The sequence below is a fragment of the Bos javanicus genome, chromosome 19 (assembly GCF_032452875.1).
Source record: "Bos javanicus breed banteng chromosome 19, ARS-OSU_banteng_1.0, whole genome shotgun sequence".
Classification (NCBI taxonomy): domain Eukaryota; kingdom Metazoa; phylum Chordata; class Mammalia; order Artiodactyla; family Bovidae; genus Bos; species Bos javanicus.
In genome coordinates, this window is record NC_083886.1 from 57,481,871 (window position 1) to 57,495,570 (window position 13,700).

General features: G+C 53.4%; 1 protein-coding gene across 2 annotated transcripts in view; it reads right to left on the reverse strand.

The window, feature by feature from the left end:
• LLGL2 (LLGL scribble cell polarity complex component 2) overlaps window positions 1-13,700 on the reverse strand; it is a 36,601-nt gene that overhangs the window by 5,619 nt on the left and 17,282 nt on the right. For both annotated transcript variants that reach the window (XM_061392842.1, XM_061392843.1), the window contains 10 exons: window positions 7,192-7,289; window positions 5,904-5,985; window positions 5,583-5,698; window positions 5,137-5,295; window positions 3,242-3,404; window positions 2,976-3,108; window positions 2,595-2,649; window positions 1,874-2,028; window positions 182-399; window positions 7-74 (listed from right to left, as the gene is read on the reverse strand). In XM_061392842.1, the coding sequence (XP_061248826.1) occupies window positions 7-74; window positions 182-399; window positions 1,874-2,028; window positions 2,595-2,649; window positions 2,976-3,108; window positions 3,242-3,404; window positions 5,137-5,295; window positions 5,583-5,698; window positions 5,904-5,985; window positions 7,192-7,289 (1,247 nt within the window). The remainder of the gene's footprint in view (window positions 1-6; window positions 75-181; window positions 400-1,873; window positions 2,029-2,594; window positions 2,650-2,975; window positions 3,109-3,241; window positions 3,405-5,136; window positions 5,296-5,582; window positions 5,699-5,903; window positions 5,986-7,191; window positions 7,290-13,700) is intronic.

Consider the following 13,700-nt stretch of genomic DNA (forward strand, 5'->3'; position numbering starts at 1 on the left):
ACCTACCCTGTTAGCAGCAGGTCCCTCTGTGGCGGGGCCGGGGCCAGGCTGGTGCCGCCGTCAATGGGCCACTCCTGGAGGAGATGATGAAGTTCACGGGCGGGGCGGAGCCTGCGGTGGGGCGGGGCTGGCCCTGGGGGCGGGGCCTGTCCTGGGCGGGGCCGGGCCGAGCCGCACCTACCATGGTGGAGAAGTGTGTGCTCTGCCGGCTGCCAGCTGCTATGATGCGTTCCCACAGCTTCAGCGGGATGTTGGAGACGTGGTGGGAGCAGGTGATGGCAGAGCAGTGCAGGGAGGCCAGGTAGGGAGGCTGGACTGGAGGCCAACCAGCCGTCTGCAGGTCAATCACCACCAGCTCCTCCTCGGCCAGCACCACCAGGGCATAGGGGTCATCGAAGGCTGTGGGGACAGGCCAAGGGTCAGGGGCTGCAGGAGCCACAAGGAAGCAGTGTGCCCGGCCCGGCCCGGTGGAATCAGAGGCTCAGGGGCTGTAGCCAGGGAATCTGCATTTTACAAACAGGCTCAGGGACTTCCTTGGTGGCCCAGTGGCTAAGACTCCACGCTCCCAAGACAGCGAGCCTGGGTTCAATCCCTAGCCAGGGATTGAACTAAATCCTGAATGTTGCATCTAAGGATCCTGCATGCCACAACTAAGACTGGGCACAGAAAAATACATAAATTTAAATAAATATTTAAAAATAATAAATTATTTAAAACAGGCTCCAAATCCAACAATGCATAAAAAGAACTATATGCCACGACTAAGTGGGTTTCATCCCAGGTATGTAAGGTATCCCAGGTATATCAATGTTTGAAAATCAATTAATGTAATATATTGTGTCAACAGGCTAAAAAAGGAAAATCACATGAGTATAACACTGGGTGCAGAGAAAGTGTTTGACAAAACCTAATACCCATTTATGATTAAAAAAAAAAAAAAACCTCTCAGTAAAGAGAAGAATAGAGGGGACTTCCTCAACTTGATGAAGAATATCTAGGAAAAAACCTACAGCTGATGTAATAATCGATGGTGAGAAACTTGAAGCTTTCCCACTGAGATCAGGAGCAAGGCAAGAAGGCCTCCTCTCAACACTCCTATTCAAGCACTAGCTAACGCAGTAGGACAAGAAAAGGACATAAAAGCTATGCAGATGATTGGGAAGGAAGAAGGAAAACTGGTTTTGTTCACAGATCATCAGTATAGGAAATCTAAAAGAACTGACCCAAAACTGGCCCTGGCTGCCAGCACGCTGTCAGATGTGAGGATGGAAGGGGCTGAGAAAAAGAGGAAAAGCAGGTTCACAGTCTCCCTCCAAAGAGCTGCCGGCGAGGCCTGCAGAGCACAGCCCAGGGTGACCGGAGCCGTCCCACAGTCCCCCTCACCCGGAGGCCTCGGGCCTGTCAGGTCAGAGCCGTCCAGGGACGAGTCATCAGGAGATCTCCCGCCAGGCCTCCTCTCCAGATTTCGACACCGGCCCTTTCTGGTCTTGCTTGTCACCCAATTTAGGAAGCTGACTCAGCGCTCTGTTGGCCTGGCTGAGCTCCAGGAGGCCAGCTCAAATGGCCCCACACTGCTATCTGCCCCACCCCACAAGGAGGGCTTCACTATGTCCAAGTGAGTGTTAAAGCCAATAGTGCAGATCTGGCCCTCTTTGGGCTAAGTCCCAGGTGAGCCACTGAAGGACAAGGAGAGCTTTAGGGTGGGTGGGAGGTGTGGCCAGCAAGGACAAGCCCCAGGCCAGCAGGGAAGGAGAGGGAGCAGCCCCCGGTGGGGCTGAGGGACTCGGGGCGGCAGCGCTGGGATCACCTGCAGGCCCCCCCTCTTTGTTTACAGGTGGGGACCCGTCCTCCACACCCACTCCTGCCCGCCTACCAGCCGCAGGGTCCACCTCGATGAGGACAGTGAAGTCAATGACTCGGGAGGTGAAGTCGAAGGCTGTCTGCTGGCCGTTGTGGACCACCGAGATGCAGTGGCGGTCCCCGTAGCTGGCCCGCGGCATGCCGCCCTGGAAGATGGTGAAGGGCAACCTGGCAGGCACAGAAGAGCAGGGGTGGGCTGGGGCTCACCTCACGGCTGAGCCGGCTGAGGGACAGTCCTGTGACTGGCCTCCAGGGCAGGGCCTGGGAGGGCGGCCAGTCTCAAGGCGAGTGTGCACTCAAGGTTCCCGGGAGGGGCTGGGGCGGACCCCTATCTTGTCCCAGCTCAATAGCCTGGGAGAACGTGGGGGTAAGCAGCAGGGCACGCAGACTGTGGGCTGAGTCTCTGCCACCAGGCCCACTTCAATCAGATCCCATCACCCTTTATGCTTCTGTATCAAGTTTCCCTGTATGATTCTGTTTGGTAAGACAGAGTTTGGAAGCTGCTGATCTGAATTCTCTCTCCAGGAGGGTCAAAGGGAAAGAAAGGGAATATTTTTTTTCAGGAATTTGCCAGAGAGAGTTATGAATGGCCCCCTCTCTGTTGCCTGGAGGCCCAGATGTGGGACCCAAAGGCATCATTTATGCACCACCTTCCCCAGGAAGAGGCCTAAGCAGCCTTTTTAGCTCCCTAGGAAGACTCTAGCAAGGGAATAGGACAGGGCACTGACACCTACCCCTGCTTGGTGGTCAGCCAGAAGATTTTGGTAATAGCTTTGCAAGGAAAAGGACCTAAAAGAGAAGGAACGAGCTCGAACGCTCCTCCCGCTTTCAGAGGCCCGTGGGCCACAGCACCGACCCCCGCGCACCCACGGAGCACATCTAGGCTTAGGAGTCTTGGCCGGAGCAGTTCCCAGAGAAAGCCACAGAGTGGGTGTCAGAAAACCCGCTGTGTGGCTGTCATCACTGCCTTCACCCTCTCCACCCTCTCCATGCCCCGGCTTTTGCTCCTCTGAGTTGGGCACCTACACCTGGAAAGCAGGAGATCGCCTGGGGACTGGAGAGGATACTGCCCCGCTCACTGGCAGGAGGTCCCCGGCAGCGGGCAGAGCACTGACCATAAGGCACACAGCTGCGCAGGGGCTCCGGCTTCGGGCTGTTGCTGGTCATGCGCCATTGGCAGTAGCTGCCGTCAGAATGGCAGCTGACGATCAGACGGCTGTCCCGCTGCCAGAAGACGTTTTCCAGTTGCTTCACGGCGGGAAAGAAGAAACAGCGTGCGTGGGCTGGGGTCAGGGGGTGGTCCCATCGCCTGCGCCCCCTGCCTCAGACAGGGGCTGGATGTGTCAGGTGGGCGTTGGGGAGAACCAGGTGGCACCCCTACCTGGCTGCTGAGGAAATGAGAGAGCACGCGGCTGCCCTGCAGGTCCCAGATGACGACGAGGCCCCGGCTGTAGCCGATAAGGATCTGGTTGGGGTCCCGGGGATGCTCCTGCAGAGCCTCCACCATCTCAAACGCCCGCCGCTGGCGGGCCTCCTCTGGCAACCTGGGCAAAGGGACAGTGTGAGCCAGGTCACTGGCACCGACGCAGCATGGCTGAGAGTGTCGGCCATCCATTAACTACATACACGGCACCTGCAAAGCAGTAGGCGCTGAATGTGTCAAGCGTGGAAAGGCTGCTAGGACGCATCATCAAGGGGAGAGAGAAGTAATGCATAGAGAGGGACAGTAATGCACAGAGATGGAGAAAACCCTCCAAGGATGCAGACACAGCGGGTACGACCACCAGGAAAGGCAAGGACGTGGTTTCTAGGAAAGTCCATGGGGTGGTTACCTCTGGGGGAGGGAGGGAGCTGTGACTGAGAGGGGCAGGAGGGGGATCCTGGGGGAGGGGGGCGGGGCTGGCAAAGTTCTGTCTTTTCCCAGAGTTGGCTGCATGGACACTCGCTTAACAAGAATCTGTTAAAACGTACATTCAAATTTAGTGCATTTCTGTAAGGCAGTGGCATTCCATAAAAGTAGTTTTTGAGCCCCACAAAACAAAACTCTGTTATCAGTTCTCGTGGCCTTGAGCCCCTCCTTTTCTGGGCCTGGAATGCTGATGTGAAGTCTGGAGGTGCTGCAGCCAACAGAAGCCTATGAGGCAGCAGGCACGGGACCAAAAGCCAACAGCAAGGATGAAATGGAAACAGCCCGAATCCTGAGGGCGCTTCTATGCTCAAACCCAAACCTAACTTGCTACATTTAAAACAAGGATTTAGACTCATAGGAGGGATTCCCAGGGCACTCAGGCTAGGAAAGCCCAGCAAGGGCTCCTCCCTGACCGACTAAATGCCCACTGGTGTGGGTGAGGTGGGCGCTGGCTTGGCCACACTGAGGAGCAGGTCCTTCCACTGTCCTGCCTGCAAACCAGGAGGCCCTGGTGAGCACCAGCCACGCCTGGCCCCCTGCAAACAGTCCTGCTCCAACCATGGTCACACTGCCCAGTGTGAGTCTACCCTGCCCAGTGCTCAGAGGGACCCGGACCCAGCCCCAAGCAGGAATCTTCCCAGCCCAGCAACACCCAGCTCGGCTTGACCATCACCTGGGGCCTGAGGACTGCGAGTACGACAGGCCTGGGCCAGAGCCCTAAGGAAGCTTGAGCCTGAAGGGGCTGCAAATCCCAGCCCTGCCGTCTCCACGGGCTCCTGCTGGACTCCTCCATTGCCTCCCTTTGGGACCTGGCACTCCCTCCCCACCCCCAGACCTGATCTGAACTCCTCTCTACTTCAGACACCACCGTCCAGGAGCAAAGATTCTGAAATGATCCCAAGAATCCTACAGGTTGTGGCCGTCAGGCGCCTGGGGCCGTGGAGCCTGCCTGCGAGTGAACAAGCAGCCGAGACTCCAAAACGTGAGCATCAGCAGAAACTGCCCATTTGACCAGGGAAGTCTGGGCCTTGTCTGCCCTGCGGCGGAGCCCCCAGGCTTTGAAAGGGGCGGTACCGGTGCCAGGAACACCAGGCTGAGAGCGGCATCGTTACACGGTCTTTGTGAGCCTCCTTTTCCTCCCCGTTAAATGGGATGACAAGTACTCCCAAGACTGCTTTTGGTGCTGGGGTGCTAATACTTTGGAGGGCAAGATTCTCAGTTTGGGGGACAGGTTGGGGGGTGCTCAGAGTCTGCCCTCCTGTCCCCACAGACTTTCCAGGAGAGAAATGATAAGCTCCTGAGGCATCACTGGGGCGGAAGGGAGTGGGCCGCGTCCACCCCGAGGGCACGAGGGGCCTGGGGCTCACCACTGCAGCACGGCGTCCGAGCTGATGGCCCGGTCCTCCAGCGTGCGGAAGGCTGGCAGCCGCACCGCAAAGACGTTGCCGCTCTCGGTGCCCAGGTAGAGCAGCTGGTGGGAGGAGTGTGGCAGGACCACAGTGATCTGCGTGGCGCTGGGGGCAGCCCTGAAGACGGGAAGGACAGCCTGTGAGCCGGCTGCTGCCCACACAAAGGGGGACCCACAGTGGGGGCAGGGGGTGGAATCCCCTGACTCCCTCAGTGGAGCCAGGGATGCCCAGGCCTGGGGTGCCCTTTAATGGCATTCACGGCGATTCAGACCGGATAAACATATTTACTCTTTTCTGCCAAGGCTGCAGACCGATGGCAGAGAGCTGGGGCTCAGAGAGGATGGGGGGAGGTGGCCTGAAGCCCAGCCCGCTTCCTGGCTGGGGGCAACAAGACGAGTTCTCACCCTGGGGGGCCGCGCAGCGTGAACGTCTCATCTTCCTGCAGCTCCGACACCCCGCCTTTGACCTTCAGGCTCCACAGGTGCAGGCTGTTGTCATCCAGCAGGGTGACCAGCTGGCACTGGGGAGGAAACGGGGTGGGAGTGGCTGGTCTCGTTAACCAGGGCAGGGCAGCGTTCCCGTGGCCTCAACACAACACACCGACACACTGGGGCTGCCCAGGGTGTCAGAGATGCGGGTCATGAACTGCGGCTGGGGAAGGGCAGGTTTGTCCCGGGTCCTCTCATTAGCACCAAACCCAGTAAGAAAGGTGTGGGGTGGCTCACCTGGCCAGGCAGGAAGTGAATCTGCACCACAGTGTTGTTCTCACGGTGTAGGCCCATGAACTCCACACCTGGGGCACCATAGCTAGGAGGAGAGGGCTCAGGAAACAGCTCCAAAAGGCAGGACCCCCAACCCCCGGCCTGCCCTCGGAGTGCAAGTCCTCAGCAGAGGAGGGCTCCCTCCCCCAGGCAGCGGGACCCCTCTGTGTGGGGGGTCAGGTGGGGAGGAGGCAGCAGTAGGCCAGCCAAGGACAAGGTCCAGCAACCTGACCCCCGAGGGGCAAGTCAGCCAATCAGGGAGGGCTGCCTTGGCAACTGTCAGCCTGCCCACTGCAGCCCCTGGCCTCCCTGAATCCCAAAACCTGACCTGTAGGAGACCATCAGCCACCGCATGGTGGCACCCGTGAGGAGACACACAGCGGGCACCTGTGGGCCCACCCACGGCAACCGGGGAGTGCGAGTCTTAGCACTGAGAGCTGCAACCAGGATATGGCCGTGGGGCGGCAATGATTAACCAGCTGAGGGAGGGCTGAGCCCTGTGGGACCTGGCTTCTGCCCCCCTGTTCATACACCAGCCCCTGCCTAGCTCCCCGCCCCCATCCGGCAGCAGAGGAGCAGGAGGGAGTTTCAGCTTCGCCGAAGGAGGTGCCAGCTGGGCTCTCCCCATGTGACCCCTACCCCCACTTCCCAGTCCCCCTGGGTCCCACCCTGGGGCCTCAGGTCAGATCCAGGGGTGGGACTTCCAGACTTGTAGCCCAGCCCAGGCCAAACGGCCTGAGCAGTGATCCCCCGTCCTGGCTTCTGAAATAGACCCACTGGACCATGTCGACCCTCAGGCCAGGGAAAGACTGTAGGGACAACCAACCTGTGTGCGTGCGTGTGTGTGTCTGTGTAGACTGTCCCTGCCAATGTGTGTGTGTGTGTGTGTATGTATGAGGGAGTGCACATGATCAGGGGTAGAAACTGGAAGAGCAGCTCCCTTAGCACAGCTCCTCTGACCCAAGGCCACCCTGTCTCTAGTTTGGGGCCAGTCGATTGATTCTTCTGGGGTGGGGGTGGGGAAAGAAAAACAACCACAGCACCACTGCTTGGCCCATCCCTGGCCTGCACTCGCTGCATTCAGGGCTGACTCCTAAGAGGGTACTTGGAACGTCCCTGGAACGAGAGGGGTCATCTGCAACTTCTTTTTATACGGACAGTGGAGGAGTCTTTTCTCGAATCTCACCAAGGCCAAGGCCCCAAGCCTTTCCAGGGCCTCCCTGGGTGGGAGCCGGGAGGACAGAAAGGATACAGCTTGACAGCTCCGGAGCGGGTGCCGATGGCCAGGATGCGCAGGGAGGGGCTGTAGCCGAGGGCGCTGGGCTGGTGGGGGAAGCCATGCTCCACCGTCTGCAATGAGAACCAGGCATGCACGGGCCTGCAGACACGTCCCCTCTGCCCCTCCACAGCTGGGGGCAGGGGTCAGTGCCGGAGGGTGGAGCTGCAGGACAGAGCCACCCGTAGCAGGAAGGAGGAATTCAATCGCATCCGGGTCCCTAGCCGGACCCACCTGGGCCACACCCTCTGTCCATTCCTGACCTGGTCCTTGGCCACGTGGCCCTCACTGGGAGCTCATTCTCCCCAGACGCCTCAGGGGCCCCCTGCTCTCCAGGAACTCTGACACGGTTACTCCACCGCCTACACTGTGGGGAGCCCACCCAGCCCTCCTGCCAGGGTGTGGGGCAAGTCTGTGGGACCGGCACAGGGCAGGCACCAGGCGGGTTGGAAGCCTGGCTGCATCACAGCTCCAGGTGGGCGTGTGGGGTCCGACAGAACCCACAGCCGCCCTTCCTGACTCTGGGTGACCCAAGGCTCCTCCGGGGCTGAACACCTGCCACTGTGAGCTCTCTTCCACCATCTTCCCCCGGTGGAAGCTTCTGGAGTGCTTGTCACAGACACATGCCTTTGCTCATTTCTCTTTCTAGAAATAATACATGTGGTAGAAAACCTGGAACATACAAAGGAGCCTGAGAAAGAGAACAAAAGTCACCCACACTCTCATGACCGAGCAACCCTTGCTAGCAAGGCCGTGTGTCCCACTGAAGATGTGTGTGGCTCTATACTTGCAGATAGCGACCTCAGAGGAAGGCAAACACTCTATGTTGTCACTTATATGTGGAATCCAAAAAAATACAACCAACCAGCGAATATAACCAAAAGAAGTAGACTCACAGATATAGAGAACAAACTAGAGGTTACCAGTGGGAAGGGGTCAGGAAGGGCATTCAGAGGTGGGGAGTGCGCAGTCCAAATGACTGAGTCTAAGACGGGCTCAAGGACGTATCGTACAACATAGGGAATAGAGCCAACACTTTGTAATAACTGTGGCTTCCCCAATAGCTCAGTGGGTAAAGAACCTGCCTATAATGCAGGAGACCCCAGTTTGATTCCTGGGTCAGGAAGATCTGCTGGAGAAGGAATAGGCTACCCACTCTAGTATTCTTAGGCTTCCTTTGTGGCTCAACTGGTAAAGAATCTGCCCACAATGAGGAAGACCTGGGTTTGATCCCTGGGTTGGGGAGAGCCCCTCGAGAAGGGAAAGTATGCTGGCCTGGCGAATTCCATGGACTGTACAGTCCAAAGAGTAGGACACAACTGAGCAACTTCAATACTTTGTTCAGTTCAGTTGCTCAGTCGTGTCCGACTCTTTGCGACCCCATGAATCGCAGCACGCCAGGCCTCCCTGTCCATCACCAACTCCCGGAGTTCACCCAGACCCACGTCCATCGAGTCAGTGATGCCATCCAGCCATCTCATCCTCTGTCATCCCCTTCTCCTCCTGCCCCCAATCCCTCCCAGCATCAGAGTCTTTTCCAATGAGTCAACTCTTCGCATGAGGTGGCCAAAGTTCTGGAGTTTCAGCTTCAGCATCATTCCCTCCAAAGAAATCCCAGGGCTGATATCCTTCAGAATGAACTGGTTGGATCTCCCTGCAGTCCAAGGGACTCTCAAGAGTCTTCTCCAACACCACAGTTCAAAAGCGTCAATTCTTTGGTGCTCAGCCTTCTTCACAGTCCAACTCTCACATCCATACATGACCACAGGAAAAACCATAGCCTTGACTAGACGGAACTTTGTTGGCAAAGTAATGTCTCTGCTTTTGAATATGCTATCTAGGTTGGTCATAACTTTCCTTCCAAGGAGTAAGCGTCTTTTAATTTCATGGCTGCAGTCACCATCTGCAGTGATTTTGGAGCCCAAAAAAATAAAGTCTGACACTGTTTCCACTGTTTCCCCATCTATTTCCCATGAAGTGATGGGACCGGATGCCATGATCTTCGTTTTCTGAATGTTGAGCTTTAAGCCAACTTTTTCTCTCTCCACTTTCACTTTCATCAAGAGGCTTTTGAGTTCCTCTTCACTTTCTGCCATAAGGGTGGTGTCATCTGCATATCTGAGGTTATTGATATTTCTCCCGGCAATCTTGATTCCAGCTTGTGTTTCTTCCAGCCCAGCGTTTCTCATGATGTACTCTGCATATAAGTTAAATAAGCAGGGTGATAATATACAGCCTTGACGAACTCCTTTTCCTATTTGGAACCAGTCTGTTGTTCCATGTCCAGTTCTAACTGTTGCTTCCTGACCTGCATACAGGTTTCTCAAGAGGCAGGTCAGGTGGTCTGGTATTCCCATCTCTTTCAGAATTTTCCACAGTTTATTGTGATCCACACAGTCAAAAGCTTTGGCATAGTCAATAAAGCAGAAATAGATGTTTTTCTGAAACTCTCTTGCTTTTTCCATGATCCAGCAGATGTTGGCAATTTGATCTCTGGTTCCTCTGCCTTTTCTAAAACCAGCTTGAACATCAGGAAGTTCACGGTTCACATATTGCTGAAGCCTGGCTTGGAGAATTTTGAGCATTACTTTACTAGCATGTGAGATGAGTGCAATTGTGCGGTAGTTTGAGCATTCTTTGGCATTGCCATTCTTTGGGATTGGAATGAAAACTGACCTTTTCCAGTCCTGTGGCCACTGCTGAGTTTTCCAAATTTGCTGGCATATTGAGTGCAACGCTTTCACAGCATCATCTTTCAGGATTTGAAATAGCTCAACTGGAATTCATCACCTCCACTAGCTTTGTTCATAGTGATGCTTTCTAAGGCCCACTAGACTTCACATTCCAGGATGTCTGGCTCTAGGTCAGTGATCACATCATTGTGATTATCTGGGTCGTGAAGATCTTTTTTGTATAGTTCTACTGTGTATTCTTGCCATCTCTTCTTAATATCTTGTGCTTCTGTTAGGTCCATACCATTTCTGTCCTTTATCGAGCCCATCTTTGCATGAAATGTTCCCTTGGTATCTCTAATTTTCTTGAAGAGATCTCTAGTCTTTCCCATTCTGTTGTTTTCCTCTATTTCTTTGCACTGATCGCTGAAGAAGGCTTTCTTATCTCTTCTTGCTATTCTTTGGAACTCTGCATTTAGATGCTTATATCTTTCCTTTTCTCCTTTGCTTTTTGCTTTTCTTCTTTTCACAGCTATTTGTAAGGCCTCCCCAGACAGTCATTTTGCTTTTTTGCATTTCTTTTCCATGGGGATGGTCTTGATCCCTGTCTCCTGTACAGTGTCACGAACCTCATTCCATAGTTCATCAGGCACTCTGTCTATCAGATCTAGTCCCTTAAATCTATTTCTCACTTCCACTGTATAATCATAAGGGATTTGATTTAGGTCATACCTGAATGGTCTAGTGGTTTTCCCTACTTTCTTCAATTTCAGTCAGAATTTGGTAATAAGGAGTTCATGCTCTGAGACACAGTCAGCTCCTGGTCTTATTTTTGTTGACTGTATAGAGCTTCTCCATCTTTGGCTGCAAAGAATATAATCAATCTGATTTTGGACTGTAAATGGAAGTAACCGTTCTAAAAAATTTTTGTTTAACTTTGGGGTTTCCCTGGAGGCCCAGTGGTTAAGACGCTGTACTTCCACTGCAGGGGGTACAGGTTTGGCCCCTGGTTAGAGAATACGTATGTATACATATAAGTTTAAAATTTTTTAATAAAAATATAAAGTATAAATTAAAAAAACAAACAAAAAAAGCAGAGACTTAGGTGGGACCACACCACACGGATATATGCACACACACACAGCTCTGTATTCGGTCTTCCTACCTGAAGCCAGCCCAAGCTGTTCAAAGCACCCAAATGACTTTTAAAAAAATTATTATTTTATTTAAATTTTTGCTGCACTTTGCAGCTTGTGGGATCTTAGTTTTTCAACCAGGGATTGAACCCAGGCTATGGCAGTGCCAAGTCCCAACCATTAGACCACCAGGGAACTCCTAAAGTGACTTTTAAATGGTTGAAGAATAGTCTTCAGGAGGAGGAACCCTAACTCACTAGGCCTCTATTATTGAGTATTTACTTTGTTACCCAAGGTTTTGCAACTGACGGTTACACTGATGACTATTCTTGCTCTCTTATCTCTGCTGTAACTAAGTATTTCCTTAGGCAGATGTCCTGGGGTGGAATTACAGGTTAAAAACGTATGGATGTAAACACTAGAGACTGAGATTGACAAACCATCTTCAGGAGGGTTTTCACCTGTTTCTTAGTCAGCAAACCTCAACCCCTGGTCCCCACCCCAGGGGATACTGAACCTGTAGAGCTAGGTTAGAGTGGGACACAGGATGTCAGCCAGCTAATTTGAAGATTTTTTTTTCTTTTAAACCATGGAGACTGTCCTGCAGAAAAAGGCTTCCCCAGTGAGGCAGCTCTCTGTAGCCCCAAGGCTCTGCTCTGGGCTTCACTTGGCCTCCAAGGAGCAGAAAGAGATAAGTCCTGGTGACAGCTGGGGCAATAGCTTAGCAAACCCAACTGCTGCCTGCCTGCCCGCCCTGACCAGTGGATCCAGGAAGGAGGCCCTGTGTTGGGGTCGACCAGGGGACGAGAGCTCCAAAGAGTGGCTATTCTGGGATACATAGGTGTGGGCCCCCGCAGGCCTGGTTCTCTGCCAGGGACACAATCTGCCCTCTAAGTGGCTGTACCTGGAAGGGGGCAGCAGTGGGACGGCAGGAACCCCCACCCCCTCCAGTCCAGGTTCCTGTTCAGCTATGTAAAAAATGCAGAGCCTGGAAAAGCCTTGGGGAGATATCAGGGTATCTGGAATGTAAACATTTCCCAGGAAAAGGAGGGTGATGCGGTGTGTGGGACAAGCTGCCCCAGGAGCCCCCCTCGGCCGGCCCTAGGTTGCTGGGGCCTCCCTGGGCTGACAGCATTTTCCCATCACCACCAGCAGCAGCAGCTCAAGGCCAAAGCCTCTGGAATTTGGAGGACTCTGGAGGAAGCACCCAGCAGGAGCCTGGTGGGGGGCCCAAGCCCTAACGCCCTGTAAAATACGCACAAGCCACGAGTAGATCCTGCGCCCTCGCAGTGTGGCTACCGCCACTAAGGAACTGAACTTCTAATTGTATTTAACTTCAGTTCAAGGATGGGCCCTCACAATTCAGTAATTAGAAAACTTGCCAGGTTATGTTCTTGGGTTCCAGAGCAACAGGGGCTGGAGTCAGGCAGACCAGAGCCTTGAATTTCCTTTTTCAACTGTAAATCTTCCAAATGCTAAGTATAGATCACATATTCCAAAAGAAAACGTAATGGCCAAATTGAGATGAGTGGTAAATATAGAATAATCCTTTTTATTTTAAAAAATAATTTAAGAAAATCTAGTATCTGTTGACTACATGTTGAAACAATAACATTTTGGATATATTGGGTTGAATACCTCATCAAAATTAAATTCACTTGTTTAAAAAACTGTAATGTGGCTCCGACAACATTTTAAATTGTGTACGTCTCATATTCCCATCAGACCAGGGTGCTGCCTTAGACATGTCTATCTCGGGGTATCGGTAGGAAAGTCAAGCCAAAGAGAGAACAGCTTTCTGTCAGGGGCTCAGGCCACACGTTATCCTAGCAATGCATCAGCAGGAAGTTCTCCTAATATCTCACCCGAGTCACTCCTGCTGCAGGTCACTCTTTCCTCCAACGCAGCGGGAGATAAAGGTCAGGTCTACGGTTCAATCTCTTGTACTCATAGCTCATTTCCTTTCGGGTCCTGAGGACACTATGCCACCCTTCCCTCCCAAACCACATTCTTTCTCATAGGCTGGTTTAGAAAGAACAGGAACTGAGTCAGGCCCACGAAACTTAGAATCCTCAGCTACCACTTAAAAGGTGTTTGCAGCTGCGCGGGCTACGTTGCCTCATCTCATGGGTGGTCCACAAGACGACCCTAAAGACTGCATTGAGCAGGGCTGCCTTTGGCTTGGACAAGATGAGCCTTAGGGCTCAGCTGGCCTCACAGGGCAGAGGCCTGCTCCTTAAGGCCACTGCCTCCTTCAAAGATTCTCTCTCATTCCCTCATATCCCTCAAGGCGTCTTCTCCAAGTTGACAACTTGGGAGGGACCAAAGCTCCCTCAAAAACAAATTAATGGAGGAATTCCCTGGTGGTCCAGTGGTTAACACCCCATGCTTCCAGTGTGGAGGGTGTGGGTTTGATCCCTGGTCGGGGAAACAAGACCCCACATGCCTCACAATGTGGCTGAAACAAAACAAAATGGGAGAGAATTTAATGGTGACCCTAACTGGCTCAGTCAATCCTAAAGGAAATCAATCCTGAACAGTCATTGGAAGGACTGATGCTGAAGCTCCAATACTTTGGCCACCTGATGTGAAGAGCCAACTCATTGGAAAAGACCCTGATGCTGGGAAAGACTGAAGGCAGGAGGAGAAGGGGACGACAGAGTATGAGATGGTTGGA